The following is an 18654-nucleotide window of genomic DNA, read 5'->3' on the forward strand; positions in this document are numbered from 1 at the left end:
TAATGTTTTGGCTCTTGTTACTAACCATGTCTGTCTGTCTCCTTTTTTTTTTTTAAATGCACAGAGATCGCAAAATGGCTCTAATTCAGTTATCCACAGTTGAAGAATCCATTCAGTGCTTGATTGACTTGCACAACTACAACATGGGTAACAATCACCATCTGAGGGTCTCCTTCTCCAAATCAACAATTTAAAAGAAGCTGAGACATGTTTAATGTTTTCTAATGTTACCTGTTTGACTGTTTTGGTACACTGGGGACCACATTTTGACACTTTTTTTTTGTTTCCTTTTACCAGTCATTCCTTTAAGAAAATGAGTGAAAACTGATAACCAGATTCATCTGGGGAAATAAAAGAACGCTTTCCCTGTTAGCAGTCCCCTTTGTATTACCTCCCCCAGTTCATTACAAGAGGTTGATTTTCTCTTTATCCTGATTTAATTGACAAAAAATGTGCCTTACTCAACAAAGTATCATGAACATTTTCACATTCATAAATTTTCATAAACGCAAGACGTCCACCACATGGCAGCATAGGCGTATTTGTTGTGAAGGTGTTAATGGTTTTGGGGGGGGAGTCAGTTGCTTTGTTTTTCTTTCCCTTGTGTGAACTGTACAGTGTGCGAACCCTTGCGTCTCCAAGCTCAAGTCCATGTGTTTGCTTTTTTGACCATTTTGTCTTGTTTTGCTTATTTGATCAGCTTGGATCTTGGTGAAGGATCCAGTGGTATGTATATAACAGACTATTCTTAGCTTATTGATCACTGCAAGTTTGAGTGCTAGCTTGTATCCAAGTGATTTTTTTCAAAATGTTACAGTATGCCACATTTTTAATTTTTGCATAGTATGCATTGAACATGCTAATACATATTGGATTTTCTTTTGGATATTCACCAGTTTTCTCTGCATGTCTAGATAAGTTCTGAGAATCTTTGTTTAGAGAACAGATGTTGCATGAAATTTTAAAGCTAACAAACATGAGCCTGAAGTTTGACATGAGCAGTGTGTAGTATAGGGACAACCTGGTGGGACCAAAGTTTGTGCCTTTTAGTCTTAATTTACTGAGCATTCAGATTTTTAGAAAGTTCCGTTTTGTACTTCCCAGAAGCAGATCACACAAACATGTTTATCTGGTATGGAAAATGTAACGGTTACCAAGAAATATGACCCATTTGCTGCCAAAGCTCTATGGTTGTATTTCTCACATGACTGGACTGTACATTAAGATGGTGGGTATGGTGTGGTTTTTGTATAAACATTTGGAAAGGTAAACCTGCAGTTTGGATGTGGCACAATTAAAAGATTCCCCCCCCCCCCCAAACACTGTTGGGAAGGATTGTCTCTTGTGTTTATGGTATGCGTTTTTTTTTTTTTTGGGCTTCTCTATCCCTCTTGTTCCTGTACTCTGCTTTTACTGCTGTGGCATGCTCAATAAATACTTCTGTAGCTCTGTATTCATTCTGTCTCTCCCTCTCTCCAGTCTTTCTGTCTCCACTCTGCCTTTATTTTTGCTCTTTCCACAGTGAAAGAAATGATGCACATTAAAAACTTACCTAAAGTGTATGCGAACACATTTATTGCTGAATTTTTAACCAGAGGTATAAGCAGGGTCGTATATAAAGATGCTCTGTTGGAATCATGCTCACTTTGACATGTTGCCAACCCTCAATGTATAATAAAGCAAATATAAATGTAGAAAGCCGATTGTTGCCGAATTGCGCAACTTTTATTATTACTCCATTTTAGGCATCGTTCTGATCTGCAGTTGGCCCTTGCGGTTAGTCACACTGCTGCATGCTGCTTTTATTTCATGCACTTAAGTATTCTTAACTTACTTTTTTAAGCCCCCCTGTGCGCGCCCCCCAAAAAAAAAAAAAATTAGAGCCTAGGCTTAGACGTCAGCATCTGTCCATGGGCTAGGGAGGATGCGTTTTATACTTCTTTTTACCCTTTAAGTTTTCCAGAGCTAAATTAAAGGGGGCAGAGGAAACCTGTTAATGGAAAAGCTGAGGGTCTTGATGAGCTCTGATTATTTTAGCTTACTTGGACAACAGAATGCCTCAGTTGTGAGGAACTAAAGTCTTGTTCTAAACTGCATACTCTCTTTATAATATATAACTTAAGAATAGCGTTCAACAAAGTGATTGAATAAACTTATTGCTTACTGAATAAACATTTAGCTTGTCTTATGCTTGTTAGGTCATTGCCCCTAAAAGTCTTGCAAAGCACGTTTCCACTATCTTAAGTGGAAAAAGGCTCAGTTTGTTCCTTTTGGGAAACTCTTAAAGGCTGTATATAGAGCAAAATTATAGTAGTAGTAGTAGTTGTCTTTTAGAAGGTTTTAACCATTAAAGGAGATACGCAGAACCTTTTATTTTTAAATAAATTTGAGTGGATAGTATCTCCATCCTTGACTCTTGTATGCTGCGTAAATGGGAATAAAAAAATGAGTTAAAATAGACCACAAAGTTGGCATTTGAGCTGCCCCGCTGAGCCAGCCAGCCCTGAGTGTGTGACGTCACAGCGGTAACCAGTTTTAAAGGAACAGTCCACCGTACTTCCATAATGAAATATGCTCTTATCTGAATTGAGACGAGCTGCTCCGTACCTCTCCGAGCTTTGCACGACCTCCCAGTCAGTCAGACGCGCTGTCACTCCTGTTAGCAATGTAGCTAGGCTCAGTATGGCCAATGGTATTTTTTGGGGCTGTAGTTAGATGCGACCAAACTCTTCCACGTTTTTCCTGTTTACGTAGGTTTATATGACCAGTGACATGAAACAAGTTCAGTTACACAAATTGAAACGTAGCGATTTTCTATGCTATGGAAAGTCCGCACTATAATGACAGGCGTACTAACACCTGCGCGCTTCGGCAGTGCATTGATATCTGAGCTCCGTATCAATGCGCTGCCGAAGCGTGCAGAAGGTGTTAGTACGCCTGTCATTATAGTGCGGACTTTCCATAGCATAGAAAATCGTTACGTTTCAATTTGTGTAACTGAACTTGTTTCATGTCACTGGTCATATAAACCTACGTAAACAGGAAAAACGTGGAAGAGTTTGGTCGCATCTAACTACAGCCCCAAAAAATACCATTGGTCATGCTGAGCCTAGCTACATTGCTAACAGGAGTGACAGCGCGTCTGACTGCGTCTGACTGACTGGGAGGTCGCGCAAAGCTCGGAGAGGTACGGAGCAGCTCGTCTCAATTCAGATAAGAGCATATTTCATTATGTAAGTACGGTGGACTGTTCCTTTAAGGCCAAGGCCTTTGACAACTATAGACCAAAGTCATATAAATAAAAATTTATGGTGAAAGTAAGAAATGCTGTTACCGACTCACTTAACTAAGACTGATTTGACTTCATTGATTGTGGGTTAACTCTCATTAAAACAGGATAGGTGTTATAACTTATGCAACATACATGTACATGCATGCATTTTCACTGATAAAACGTAAAAGGCTAATTAAATAATCAGATGAACTGAGAGACAATCACATTTTGAAACAAAATCTTATACCGGTAACTTAAACACACAATACAAGTTACATGTATTAATCTAAATGCAGGTAAACAATGAGTGTTAGGGTTTTTTTTTTTTTTATCCAAATGAGAGTCGCAGCTTACCCGTCTGTGTTCTCGCTTCTTGAAGGCCGATCTTGTGGCCGATTGTTTCAAAACAATCAGACTTTCAGTTGTTCGTTCAGTTCTCCGTTCATTCGCCGCTTCCACGTAAGGGCAAGATGATGTTGCTGAGGCAAGAATATCCAGTGGAGAAATCGGACGGCTGCTCTACTCATTCTCCATTTTCTCTATGCTGAGTACTCCGCTATGACTGCTCGGCTTGGGCAATTACTAAAACCCGGGATGGGACATCACCGGTTTTGGCAACAACCGCGGGGTCGTCACTGTCCGAGTGATGTCATATTCTATCCCAGGTTTTAGCAACAACCCTCGGCTCACACTCTGGGAGAACTGGTGCAACTGAACTTACTTTCCTTTTCTTATACTTTTATTTTCCTTAAATTGTTGGTGCTGCACCCTCTTTCAATATGGGCTTATAGCCAACGCTCCTCAACAGATCAGAGGTCTCGTACGAGTCTTTAGTAAAATGTGCAGAGGAGAAACCACTTTGTAGGCGCCCAATGTGCCTGTGAATTTCTCGCAAAACGCTTCCAAATCTTTGCAGTTTGAACGTTCTTGGGCCATGAATGCAACGTAAATCCACCTTCTGTCATGTTGCTGCACCCGCCAGTAACACACCTATGTGGCATGGCGATAAATTAGTTCAGAATGGAGGATCGGAGTTGCAGTCAGTTCTGTTTTAGTGTAGTGGAAATGGCAATGAGACTGATAGACTTCCAGCTGTGATGTCACAGACATCAAGGTCATTCACTCAGACTGCTACCTATATAAATCACTTTACTTGTAAAAATTACTATATTAGATTTATTGTTGACAAAACTATTTCTGTGCCATTCTTGAGGTCTCAAGGCATTTATAAACAAAAAGTGAGGCCATGGTTCTGCATTCCATTCGTTATGCTTTAACGAATCCCTTTTTGTACAGTATCTCTTGTGTATGTGGTTTAGTACACTAGTATGTAGTCCGACATGCACCCTTAGCATCTCTTAAAGGGCCTGATTGTAACGTGTAATCATTGCGTACGCCTCACCTCACCTCTTTTTGCCTTGGGTGCTGTGACATCTAATTCAGATCAGGCTCCCTGATAATGACACTATTGATTTGGACTGTGTTCCTTTTAGAGCAGCCGTCCTCATGTCTCTTTATGCTGAGGCTGATTCACACTGAGCTTGTCCTGCACTCGACCCAGTGTGGCAGTGTGTTTTGGTATTGTCATGGTGATTGCTGTCATCACAATCGCGGGGTGGGGGATGAGAAATACGAGAGTGTGACTGGCTTCTTCTCGCCTTCCCACTTGCCCTGGAGCAAGGCTCGTAGAGTCGGTGGGAATTGGAGAATTGCAGATGAGATTACGCAGGCAAAGTGAGCTTTCCAGAAATGCTTTCCTTGCTACATTGATCGAGCAAAGTATTAACACGCAGTGTGAGACCATCTCACTTATGAAAAGAACGGCCTGGGTTTCCATGCTTTTACACAATGTAATGACTTCATGCATGACAAGATGCATCAAGCTTATTGAATACTTCTCAGTTTGCCTGGTCATTTATGCTTCTTTTTCAATTTAAGTCCTATTTAGAACTCTTAGTGCAGGCATGATGGGAGAGTTGCTTGGCTTAATATGCATCAAGACCAATTTAATAACACAATGCTGTGTTTGTCATAAATCTATACTATATGCAGAATGTTATTACAGGACTATTTAAGACATCCAGAAATGCATTTAATATACAATTGTTGTAATGAGACTTTTCCATCCGTATCTAATACAAGCATAGCTATCTTTCTGATTCTGAGCAGTAAAATATTTTCTGTAAGCACCATCATGAACATGCATGCAGTGAGTGTTGTGACTTACGCTGCCTTCATATGCTAGTAGGAAGGTTCTAACTTCGAATGTGTGATGTCAGAATTGTGAGTAGATCATGTTTTAGTGTTACGTTGTCTGAGCAAAATGAAAACTAGTGGATGCAAGGTTCCGTCTCAGCACTGTGCTGAGCAGTCTAGTCCATTTGCTATGATGATGATTATTCTATCCACATTCATCAGATATGAGCAATCACACACTCTGATTGGCTACTCTACTACTAGGATATCAGCTCATATACCGTGAATAGAGAAAAACAAAATGGTTTTATCAAGTATTTAAAAGAAACAGAAATAGCTAAAATAATATAGCTATTCCCCCCATATCGCCTGTTCCACACTCCAGTCCAGTTGGTGGCAGTAATGCACCTTTAAGTTGGTTTACTAACCACCAAAAAAAAAAACTCGAACAACAACAAAATGGCAGTGTGTTGCTGAACCAACTGAGGACCAAGTAAAAACTCTATTTGAAAACAAAACCCCCAAAATAAAAAAAATAAAAAAAACCCAAAATATGGAATGAAAGCATTTGATGGTAAGAACATATCTTTTGTTAAATTATTTTTCAATAATTATTTTAGCATTTTTCACAAATTACTACTGTCATTTTGCCGATTTGTTTACATTCTAAGCGGAAATGATTGTCAGACGTTTTGTATCAAGTTTTGATTTATCGAATTTGCAAAAAATAAAAATGCTCAGTTTCTCAAAATCCAGTGAATGTGGATAGAATAAAACAGTTATTCCACTCAATCCCGTCGTACATGGCTTATAGCCAACTTGGTGTTACACACCTCGTCACTTATCAGCTCATGTACAACTCTATTTTGTGGAATAACTGTTAAATAGCAGTGTTCTATATCAAGTGTATGCAGATTATAGATTAGATTATGTACACAAGCAATAGTTTATGATAACTGTATTAAAATAAATAATTACATACCATCCGCTACGAAAACTCCACCATGTGAAAAGGATGAACGTCATCTCAACTCAGGAAATTTGGTATCAAAATTGTTTCCAAAGTTCCAGCTTGAAATTGCGAGTTGAGGAGGCGTTCATGTGCAACTTCCATATCTGCAACTTACATTCACTGGCCACTTTATTAGGTACACCCATACACCTGCTGTTTTATGCAGTTCTCTAATCAGCCAAATCCCTTTACAGCAGCACAATGTATACAATCATGCAGATACAAAACAAGAGCTTCAGTTACTGTTCACTTCAACCATCTCATTATCTGTAGCCGCATTATCCTTCTACAGGGTCGCAGGCAAGCTGGAGCCTATCCCAGCTGACTACGGGCGAAAGGCGGGGTACACCCTGGACAAGTCGCCAGGTCATCACAGGGCTGACACAGACAACCATTCACACTCACATTCACACCTACGGTCAATTTAGAGTCACCAGTTAACCTAACCTGCATGTCTTTGGACTGTGGGGGAAACCGGAGCACCCGGAGGAAACCCACGTGGACACGGGGAGAACATGCAAACTCCGCACAGAAAGGCCCTCGCCGGGGCTCGAACCCAGGAACTTCAAACATCAGAATGGAAAAAGTGTGATCTCTGTGACTTTCACTGTGGCATAGGTATTGGTGCCAGATTAACTGGTTTGAATATTTCAGAAACTGCTGATGATCTGGGGTTTTCACACACAACAGACTCTAGAGTTTACACAGAATGGGGTGGGAAACAAAAAGCATTGAGTGAGCAGTACAGTATCTGATACTTGTATTGTCTGTCTGAACAGGCAAATTGGAAATCATAATTTTGTGTGACTGGGAAGAAGAGACAGTGAAGGGGTGATGTTGCTATACAAGCAAAATTAGAAGGCACATACTGTAACCACACCATGTTTGAAGAGATAAAAAAAAAAAAAGTCAGAACATGGCCATTGGAGAACCTGGCTGTAGTGCCAAAGGAAAGTTAAAAGTAAAATTTAAAGAAACCAAGTACATGAACCAAAAAAAGTGCCTGTGGCCAGATAATGTGCCCTTTTTATAGCAAGCTTGAATGCATCACGCGACACATTGTTCCTTTGTGTATGTGTTCAGCTTAGGAGAGTGATCTGTTCAGACTGATGTCAGATATAGGCCACATTAAAAACAGTGTGAACAGCCTAACCAAAAAAAAATCGGATTTGGTCTACTTTTGCCTGCTGTGTGAACGTACTGTAGCCTTATTGTGAGTAACTCCCTGCTGAATGGCATCAATCTCACATCCACATGCATTAAAGCTACAATTAGATGGAAGTCTATGTCTTTGTCCTTCTCTTTCTGGGCAGATAGAATCTGACTGAATAATCAGGAAGCTTCTTTCTCTCTGTGGGGTCCTTGCCATTTTCACCTCTCCATGCCATGTAGGATGGGTGTGAGGCTGTGAATGCTAATACTGAAAGCAGGCCCTAGCAGCTGGGAGCAGTGCGTGCATCCTCTTCTCCTTTCCCCTCCTCCATCAGACCATCCCTTCCCTCTCACCACCCGTGAGCTGATGGCAGTCTTGCCGTGGTCAGGGAAGCAGATCTGGTTCTGGGCAGAGAGGTCAGAGCACTAATGAGATGCCCAGGGAGAGAATGACAGAAGTGTGCATGCGTAAATAATCTATTAATTACAGGGGAGGTGCAGGATGAATGGAAAACCTTTCTCTGTGATATCTCCATCCCTTCCCTAAACCCCCCAGACCCCATCATGCACACACAGAGTGGCTCACCTCCCCTGCACACACTTCTGCAGGTTCATGAAGAACCACAAAGACACGTTTATTCAGAGATTAAAGCAAAATCCTCTAGATTGCTGCATAAAAAGGTAATTTACAATATTAAACTGACTTTTATCTATATGCAAATGACTCTCTTCCTACACTTATTTAAATAATTGATGTGAAGGTACAAAAGTGAGAAGGGGGTTCTTTTTTTACAGGAGGGCTTAACCTGGTTAGGCTTTGGTGAAAACTATTAGGGGTCCCCCCCATTGAGTTTATTTATTTCAATTATGCCGATAGTTCCCTCATGGACTGAGCTATGGGAAGCAACATGAGGCTTATTGCACTATTTCTCAGTGAATATTTTGCCTCAGGGCTTTCCCTGAATAATGTCAATATCAGGGTTTGCATTCATTCCTCAAGTTCCCCTCTAGCCGCTTGTCACATATTGTGATGTCTCTGACATGGATAATTTCATCTCATGTTGAGGTGCTTGTGCAGGAACATGGAGTTCTAGCAGATGGGACGTTTTGTCTCTTATGCTACCCAAGGCATCATTTTCCTGTCATGTGGGAGAGTGAAAGCCAAGGGAGGGAATGTGGCGTTTAAAGTTAGCCTCTAATAGACGCTAATGGGTTACAGCAGCAGAGTGAAAATTACAAGAAAATAAGCTTGAATAGTCAACCTCTCATGGATACATGACTTGGAGAAATGCAGCAATATGTTCCATAAAGGAAGTTTCACAACTTTGCACAAGTTGATATTCTTGATCTTTTAAAGTATGTTATGCACTAATTAAGCTTGCACAATTTGAATAGTGATGATAAAGAAACCTACAGAAAAGCTGAAAAAAAAAGTTAACAAAGCTTAATGGCGGCTTTGTTGTACCATTCCTTTCAGACGCTCCCCAAACATAACTAACTCTTACTTTTAAAGCTCCCTTTTTCTCAGCAGTTTCCATTTACTACAGAACGTCTGCGGGACTTGGGGTTAGTTGACTCAGAGAGAAAGCGTGAAGTAGAGCCCACTGCATATTATTACTTGTGAGAAATCATAAAGAGCTCACATTACCCAACACTCAGGCTCCTCTACAGTACCGTAACCAGTGCAACAGTGATGTCTGCGAAAGGTCAACTGGGTACGTTCTCAGAGTTGTGGTTTTACTTTTCCATTTTTGTTTCGCTTCAGAGACACACATTTCCAAAATTTTAAAGTGCTGTTCTCTGCAGGTGAAAATGAGCCTTTGTACAAGACATATTTTTATATAGCCCTTGTGCTCTGGTGAGACCACATAAATGAGGATTTTAGCAGAACATCGTCTCTGCTGTTCTTATGTCTTATGCATTAAACTGTAGTGCGTACTTGCCATCTGTCAGTGTTTACATGAGGCGTTGGCTTTTTTTTTTTTTTTTGTATACCACCATAGTCTCCACTGTAATATGAAACATTTACATGATTTGTGTCAGTTGGGGGGCTTACTTTATTCATTTGTTCCTGCTGGAAATGATCTCTGTTTCATTCTCTTTTTTCATCTACAAAATGTATGCACATGTGTGACAGACTATACATTTCCATAATAAATGCCACCATTATCTTGATTGTTAAATCTAGAGGCATTGAAATCAAAAGGTTAGAAGAAGGCACATTTCCAGCACTGGATAATTGGTGATTATGTACGTGATTTTAACAAATTGATTGATTTAATGAGCAGATTATTGGCACAATGAGATACGACCGATGGCCTAGCTTCTCTCCAAGGACCATGCTGTCGTTGTGAATGACATCAGTGCGTGAGGTGAACTCACCATTAGTGATCTAATCTCCCCAAGGACACATTAGAGAGAAAAACAGGGCTTCATATCCCTCTTTCAGCACACAGTGTCCTGATGTGGTGAGGACAAAAAGCTTTAGCTTGAAATGGATTTGTAGATTTGATCAAATCTTAAAACACTTTCCTTTTTTTCTTTCTTTTTTTTTTATAAGCTGATGATTTCATGAAGTCCCCTTTTCAGCTGAATTATCGTATGTGGTCCAGCAAAATTGTGACTTTAATTGTGATGAAAAAGTAAATTCGCAGCGACAATGCTTCAGCAAGTTGGGGGGGGGGGGAGGTTAAATATAGCAAACAAAAATAAGGACTTGAGATACTTTGGTCCTGTTTTGGCCACTATTGGGCAGTACAGTCGTGTAGTGGTTTGCATTGTCACCTTACAGTGAGAAGGTTCTGGGTTCAAACATGCCAGTTGACTGGGGCCGTTCTGCGTGAGGTTCCTCTGACATGCAGATTAGATTAACTGGCTACTCTTCATTGCCTATAGGTGTGAGTGTGAGTGCCTGTCTCTCTGTATTAGCCCTGCAGTAGATTGGCAACCTGTCTCGGCTTTACCCGAAGTCTACTGGGATCTACTCTAGTTCAGGAGCAACCCTCAGTAGAATAAGGGGAAAAGAACAGATGGATAGCCACTATTTATCTACAATACCACTTATTATTTTCATTTTTGCATTAACTTTAACTTTTCTTTCCAGTTACACCTTTTCTTTTGTGTTACTCTTCTCCATTTGCTTTCAGTTTTGTTTGTGTATACAATATACAGGCATGACCAGAGAGAAGAAAGCATGTTGTGTGTATGTGTCTTTTCATCAAGCTGAGTTTCCACTCAACATAGCAACCGTCTGGTTACACCTCCCAGTTTTACCCCATGCCAAATGCCTTGCAATTTGTTGTTGCATTTTTTTCTTTCTTTGAAAATAAAAGGCAATGTTAATATTTTTATAACTTGTCGATGCATTGGGTTTGTGCTATTCACTTTTTTGTCACCATTAAAGTCCCCAAATATGACTCCATAAATCCACACCACACATGTTGGTCACATACCACTGCCACAAGAGCTTGCTTGCTTGCTTGCTTGCTGATTGATTGATTGATTGATTGATTGATTGATTGATTGATTGAAAACGAATGTCCAGATGAATAGCGATGTCAATGAAACATGGAAGATGGGACATCTGAAGTTGGGGAGCTGTTATTAAAACACACATCCATAAAAATGTAAGAAGAGACAGTGGGACTGTGAATAAACAGCTTATTCGTCTTTTTTCCCGGTAATCCATGTGCATCCACAAAAATGTTTCTATAAACCTACAGATTACACAATTACAGTATTTTTGTAGACTATGACAAAAAAAAGATAGCTTCATATAGAAAGCATAATTGCGTGATTTTATCCATTTATATGTGCAAGTGAAATGTTTCCAGAATGGGTCCAGTGTAAATTAGCCTTAATAAACTTGACAGTCCATATAAAGTGCTTTTATCATCACATAGAAGTTCTACCATAGAGTACCACTGATTGCATCAACTCACTTAACATGGACAAAGGGACTGTACAGTGGGTGCATTTTATCTAGATTAAATATCTACAGTAAACATTCGATGTAAAAATGTAGGAACATTACAGGGACCTTTCATTTAAAACATCTCCCTTGATTCAGACCACAAATACAAGTCATAAAATGATTAATATGTATTCTTTAATTAGCTGATTAATTCAGCTGACTCACATGTCTGTTTAAAGTTAGTGGATCTGTGATGAAACATCTGGGAAGGCCTAAGGTCCCTGAGGTGCTTGTCAGTGGAAATAAATACACTAGAGGAGAGTAGCATGGTAACTGAGGGAAATGTCTAGTCTGATAAAGAGCACATCAGTGAGACATGAAGAACAGACTACAACTGATAGTTCATTAGTGCTGTACAAAATATCTGAGATGAGATACACAGTAGAATAAATCTGGAAAATGAAAAGGCTTTCGAAAATAAAAACACTACAAAGAAGAGTGGGGTGGCACGGTGGTGTAGTGGTTAGCGCTGTCGCCTCACAGCAAGAAGGTCCGGGTTCGAGCCCTGTGGCCGGCGAGGGCCTTTCTGTGTGGAGTTTGCATGTTCTCCCCGTGTCCGCGTGGGTTTCCTCCGGGTGCTCTGGTTTCCCCCACAGTCCAAAGACATGCAGGTTAGGTTAACTGGTGACTCTAAATTGACCGTAGGTGTGAATGTGAGTGTGAATGGTTGTCTGTGTCTATGTGTCAGCCCTGTGATGACCTGGCGACTTGTCCAGGGTGTACCCCGCCTTTCGCCCGTAGTCAGCTGGGATAGGCTCCAGCTTGCCTGCGACCCTGTAGAACAGGATAAAGCGGCTAGAGATAATGAGATGAGATGAGACAAAGAAGAGTAAATAGTAAAATTCAAAAGCAATATTTAGTGTGACCAGGTATTACCTTTGAAATGGCATCAATTCCCTCACTGTAGGTACGCTGTTGTGTAGTTTTATAAGGAAATTGGCAGGTAGGATGTTCCAAGCATCATCGCGCATATGAAACTTTCAAATTGAAATAATTCTCGGTTTTCGCCCGTAGTCAGCTGGGATAGGCTCCAGCTTGCCTGCGACCCTGTAGAACAGGATAAAGTGGCTAGAGATAATGAGATGAGAATGAGATATTTCTCGGTAACATTCAGGTTACACACTAACATAGAAAACATAAACATTTACATTAAAATTACCCCAAGGTGTATGGGCTCTGGAATGGGACCTTGCTTTTCATACAGCTTTTATAAGGAATTGTGGCTTATGTTTCTTTTCTGAGTGTAAGGAAACTCCTTTTCTGTGTGTGAATACAAAAAAAAAATGTTTTTACACTCACATGAGGTGGTATTTCCATCACTGAGAGTGATGTATGAGTGAGTGAATGAGAGAGAGAGAGAGAAGTTTGTAATGTGCACTGAGGAGATCTGTGGTGGTCCTGCACCCCAGGAGCTTCCAGCTAAGTGACTTTGGGCTCAGAGGCTGTTTGAGTATCGGGCAGGGAGGATAATCCCAGGGGTATTTTTCATCGCCTACAGAGTGAAGATACATTTCTCAGCATGGAGAATCTCTTCCTCTCGCTCAGTACACAGTAATGTGGTGGGGATGGGGTGGGGGGTGGATAAGCAGAACTCTTTCTTCTTCCTCCTGGTTCCTCTTTCTCAGGGTCATTGAATGCACAGTGGAAGCTTTCGCTGGTTGCCTGTATATCATTCCACACAACATTACGTCTCTTCTTTTGGCAGGCGTGGTTGGGGTCTGTGATGCCACACTGCTTCTCATACAGCTTTTATAGGGAATTGTGGCTTATGTTTCTTTTCTTAGTGTAAGGAAACCCCTTTCCCGTGTAAGAGTGTGAACATATGTTTCTGTATATAATAATCCTACTTTCCAGCCATCATGTAATTGATTTACTGATCATCAAGTTTGGTATTATTATACTTTCCAAGTTCAGGAGTTTGCTGAATCTAACAATATCACTTCACAGTCCTTAGAGGGGAAACAAGATGCAACGTAAATGGTGTATTTGCTGGGTTAGCCATACGGTAACCATGCTTCTCCATTCTGCGTTAGTAAAACTACAGATATACTGCAAAGTTAGCAAAAGCTTTTTTTTTTTGCTGCATGTCATTTTATTTGTCAAACAACAATAATAATAATAGGATTTAAATAATCCTTTTTTCATCATAAAATAATATTCTGTTGTTAAGTAACCTTAATTTCCCCCTCATTTCTCAGGTTTAATGGGAACCGCTGCCTCTTCCACCCTTAAGTCTCACACTTACATTTAAACTCTTGCTGTTGTTGAGTGAGTGTTTAGAGAGCTGTTTGCCAACTGCACCTGAGGTGAACAACAGGGTCCAATTCTGGTCTCCCCCCACCATCCCTATTGCTGCCCCCGTGGGCTTGTGCCTGGCCCTGCCAATTCTCTGTGGCAGAGAGGTCCATTTGCTTTCTGAGGTAATCACTTCCATTAGCATTTATCACTGTGTCAGTCCAGGGACCACTTTAGGAACATCTGCTTTCTGCTGCACTCTAAAAGGCAGAGCTTTTCACCCTGCAGGCCTGCACTGCCTCGGTAGAGCAGGCAGAAGTGAGCTTTACACAACCATTTATTGATAGCTTTTAGGACAAACTGAAGCATTAGTGGCTAAAACACCTACCGACCATCTCCTGAAAACAATTCAGGGCTTTTTTTTTTTTGGTTGCTGTTTTTATCTTCCTCTGATTCAATTGAAGGGCTTCCCTAAGGTTTGGCAGGAGGGACATGCAGCCTGACTCTCTACTACACACTGTATATATACCCATATAACCTCTCTTGGCTGTCACTTTCTCAAAAAAAAAATCTTGGCTAAACTAGGGAAAATTCCAGAAGGTTTTAATGATGCATGATGCTGTAGCCCTGCCAAATGTTTGACAGGGAAGGCTGATGCCAGTTCTTATGAGGCCCGGTGGCACTGGGCAGGAATCCGAACAGGGCCCAGTGGCAGACTGGCAGAATTAAGCAGCTGAACATGTGGCTGTCAGAGAAATCCTCTTTCCACTCAGCTGTTTTTGGCAACTGAGCAAAGGGAAAGTGAAATTTAAATGGAACCAGTGGCAAAAACATTATAGTCAAATAATATTTAGAATTAGTTAAATAATCATTTGCCAATATATCAGTGTTTTAAAAAGGGTTTGCAATAAAAATACATATTTTATACTCTGGTATCTGATTTTAATTTGAAATCTCTTTTATCTGTGGAAACATTTTGGTGACTTACAGTGGTATGCAAAAGTTTGAGCACCCCTGATCAAAATTGCTGTTACTGTGAACAGTTAAGCAAGTTGAAGATGAAATGATCTCCAAAAGGCATAAAGTTAAAGATGACTCATTCCCTTTATATTTAAAGCAAAAACAATTTTTATTTTCATCTTTTACATTTTCAAAATGACAAAAAACGGAAAAGGGCCTGAAGCAAAAGTTTGGGCACCCTTCATGGTTAGTACCTAGTAACACCCCCTTTGGCAAGTATCACAGCTTGTAAACACTTTTTGGAGCCAGCTAATAATCTTTCAGTTCTTACCTGGGGGATTTTCACACATTCGTCCTTGCAAAAGGCTTCCAGTTCTACAAGTTTCTTGGGCTGTCTTGCATGCACTGCTCTTTTGAGATCTATCCACAGATTTTCAATGATGTTTAGGTCAGGGACTGTGAGGGCCAGGGCAAAACCTTCAGCTTGTGCCTCTTGAGGTATTCCATTGTAGATTTTGAGGTGTGTTTTGGATCATCGTCTTATTGTAGGACCCATCCTCTTTTTAACTTCAACTTTTTTACAGATGGTGTGATGTTTGCTTCCAGAATTTGCCGGTATTTATTCGAATCCATGCTTCCCTCGACCAGTGAAATGTGCCCTGTGCCACTGGCTGCAACACAACCCCAAAGCATGATCGATCCACACCCATGCTTCAGAGTTGGAGAGGGGTTCTTTTCCTGGAATTTGGCACCCTTTGTTCTCCAAACATACCTTTGCACATTGTGGCCAAAAAGTTCTATTTTGATTTCATCAGTCCACAGGACTTGTTTCCAAAATGCATCAGGCTTATTTAGATGTTCATTTGCAAACTTCAGACGCTGAATTTTGTGACTAGGACACAGGAAAAGTTTTCTTCTGATGACTCTTCCATGAAGGTCATATTTGTTCAGGTGTTGCTGCATAGTAGAACAGCGCACCACCACTCCAGGGTCTGCTAAATCTTTCTGAAGGTCTTTTGCAGTCAAACAGGGGTTTTTATTTGCTCTTCTAGCAATCCAACGAGCAGTTCTTTCAGAAAGTTTTCTTCATCTTCCAGACCTCACCTTGATCTCCACTGTTTCTGTTAACTGCCATTTCTTAATAACATTGTAATCTGAAGAAACAGCTACCTGAAAACACTTTGCTGTGTTCTTGTAGCCTTCTCCTGCTTTGTGAGCATCAACTATTTTATTATTCAGAATGCGAGGAGCCCATGGCTGTTGATTTTGGGGACAAGTTTGAGGAGTCCGAGAATTTATACAGCTTTGAAATCTGCATCATCTGACCTTTCTTAATGAAGAATGTGAACAAGCCACAGCTCAATAAGCTAATTAAGGTCTGGAACCTTGGTAAAAGTTACCTGAGAACTCAAATGTATTGGGGTGCCCAAACTTTCACATGGTGTTCCTTATTTCTTTTTTCACTCTCCAATTGTACAAAACAAAAATAATACACACATCTAGCAGAAAACGCTGAAAAGAAATGTCGTCTTTATGCCTTTTGGAGATCAGTTCATCTTCTGCTCACTTAACTATTCACAGTAACAGACATTTTCAGTAAGGGTGCCCAAACTTTTGCATGCCACTGTATATGAAATAAAGATGTGAGTTTCCTCAAAAAACAGATGATGGATTAATACTGGATCGGTACTTACACTGTATATAGCATGTCTGTAAACATGGTTCTGTTGACTGCCTCTGGCTATCCAAGGGAAACAATTGGGCTGTGACACTCCACCATCATGAGTGAAAGTAAAAATTTATCCATTATCAAAAAAACAAACAAAAAAAAACCCAAACATTTTTTACACAAATGTGTATTTCAATTATATATATATATATATATATTTTTTTTTTATAATTAACATCTGTTAATATATAAACTGAAGGGAGTAAACTGGAATCTATACACTCACTGGCCACTTTAATAGGAACTTGTTCTTGATTCTCAGATTCCTGTTCTTGGCTGCAGGAGTGGAACCCAATGTGGTCTTCTGCAGTTGCATGCTGAGATGCTTTTCTGCTCACCATGGTTGTAAAAAGTGATTATATGAGTTTCTATATCCTTCCTGGCAGTTAAATCAATCTGACCATTTTTCCTCTGAACAAGGCGTTTCCACCCGCAGAACTGTTGCTTACTCGATGTTTTTTGTTTTTTTGTACCATTCTGTGTAAACTCTAGAGACTGTTGTGTGCAACTCCGATCAAAACCTTTCAGCTCAAGAATAATGAACACACGCACACACCATGTGGAGGTAATTCCCAGCTGCACTATTTCTTCAAAGAGACAAACCTTAGTAGGAAGGATGTTGGAGTCTTTGTGCGATAACAGAAAAGACCAGCCTTTTTTTGGGCTGAAAATAACTTCCAACGCTCAAGACAATTACACAGATGGACGGAGTGGTGCCACCCCCTAACCTCTACCTTCAGTCATCTCATGTGAGAAGCAGAAAAACAGTGACAAACAACAACAAAAAACAATCTGATTTGGAGCTCATCACGGAGACTAGCTTGAGGATGCAAGACCTCTTTCTTACATACATGATAATCAAGGTAACACATAAGGGTTTTCTCCATAGTGCCTAAATAAGCCCTTCATTACAAACTGATAGAAACATATCTATAAAAGCAGTGGGCCTCAGCTGACATTTAGACTTCCTTTGTTAATTTTGACACAATAGCAGTGTCAATCGGCAGCACGGTGGTGTAGTGGTTAGCGCTGTCGCCTCACAGCAAGAAGGTCCGGGTTTGAGCCCCGTGGCCGGCGAGGGCCTTTCTGTGCGGAGTTTGCATGTTGTCCGCGTGGGTTTCCTCTGGGTGCTCCGGTTTCCCCCACAGTCCAAAGACATGCAGGTTAGGTTAACTGGTGACTCTAAATTGACCGTAGGTGTGAATGGTTGTATGTGTCAGCCCTGCGATGACCTGGTGACTTGTCCAGGGTGTACCCCGCCTTTCGCCTGTAGTCAGCTGGGATAGGCTCCAGCTTGCCTGCGAACCTGTAGAACAGGATAAAGTGGCTACAGCTAATGAGATGAGCAGTGTCAATCACCAGATTTTTGAAAATCTAAAACATAATGTTTTATGACATTTTGGACGGATGTACAGATTTTGTACGTATAACGGAGTTTGTACCTCGATGCACGTCAAGTATTTTATACTCAGTGTTCTCATTGGAAAAACTGAACAAAGGTGAGTATTTTCAGTACATTCTCTGTAGTGTCTCCTGAACTCAGAACCTGGTGAAACATCAACATGGACACCCACAATATAACACTGTTACATAGTGAAGATTTAACACTGGCAGTCATTATACTTGAACATTTTAATCAATATTTATGACAAGATAGTCATGAATTTCTTTCACAATTCCATCTTAATGAATTAATTTTTTTTTCAGACTGACTACATGACTGACGCAGTGAGCAACAAGATCAGTTTCCATTACATTCTAACATATGTTAACTTGGAAAATATTACAAATATTATCATTTTGAAACAGATGGCACTTGTCTTAGGTGTCAGCTTGACATATAAATTGACCCAAGTAGTCTTTATGAGAGCTGACACCTAGTGGAATAAACCTTTATAATATTTAGGGAGGTTTATGTCAGTTGCCACGAAGGGCTTATTCAGGTGCCATGTATCCCACAAGATTTTGCCTTTAAATAATCATGTAGTCATGTTCTAGTATTATGAAACATAATAATAGTCATGACACATTTCTGATTAAAGGCTGTGTCATAAAACTGAACTAATGGCCATTGGCAATAAATATCAATCACACTTCTATACCCTTGCAATTTTTATGGAATG

The 18654-nt window shown here is 40.3% G+C and overlaps 1 protein-coding gene across 3 annotated transcripts in view; it reads left to right on the forward strand.

Annotated features, from left to right (window-relative positions):
- The window catches only part of ptbp2a (polypyrimidine tract binding protein 2a), a 61177-nt gene extending 59724 nt beyond the window's left edge, over positions 1–1453 (forward strand). For all 3 annotated transcript variants that reach the window (XM_060922030.1, XM_060922031.1, XM_060922032.1), the window contains one exon: positions 65–1453. In XM_060922030.1, the coding sequence (XP_060778013.1) occupies positions 65–194 (130 nt within the window). In that variant the 3' untranslated portion in view covers positions 195–1453. The remainder of the gene's footprint in view (positions 1–64) is intronic.
- The last annotated feature ends 17201 nt before the right edge of the window (positions 1454–18654 follow it).

The sequence above is a fragment of the Neoarius graeffei genome, chromosome 5 (genome assembly GCF_027579695.1).
Source record: "Neoarius graeffei isolate fNeoGra1 chromosome 5, fNeoGra1.pri, whole genome shotgun sequence".
Classification (NCBI taxonomy): Eukaryota; Metazoa; Chordata; class Actinopteri; order Siluriformes; family Ariidae; genus Neoarius; species Neoarius graeffei.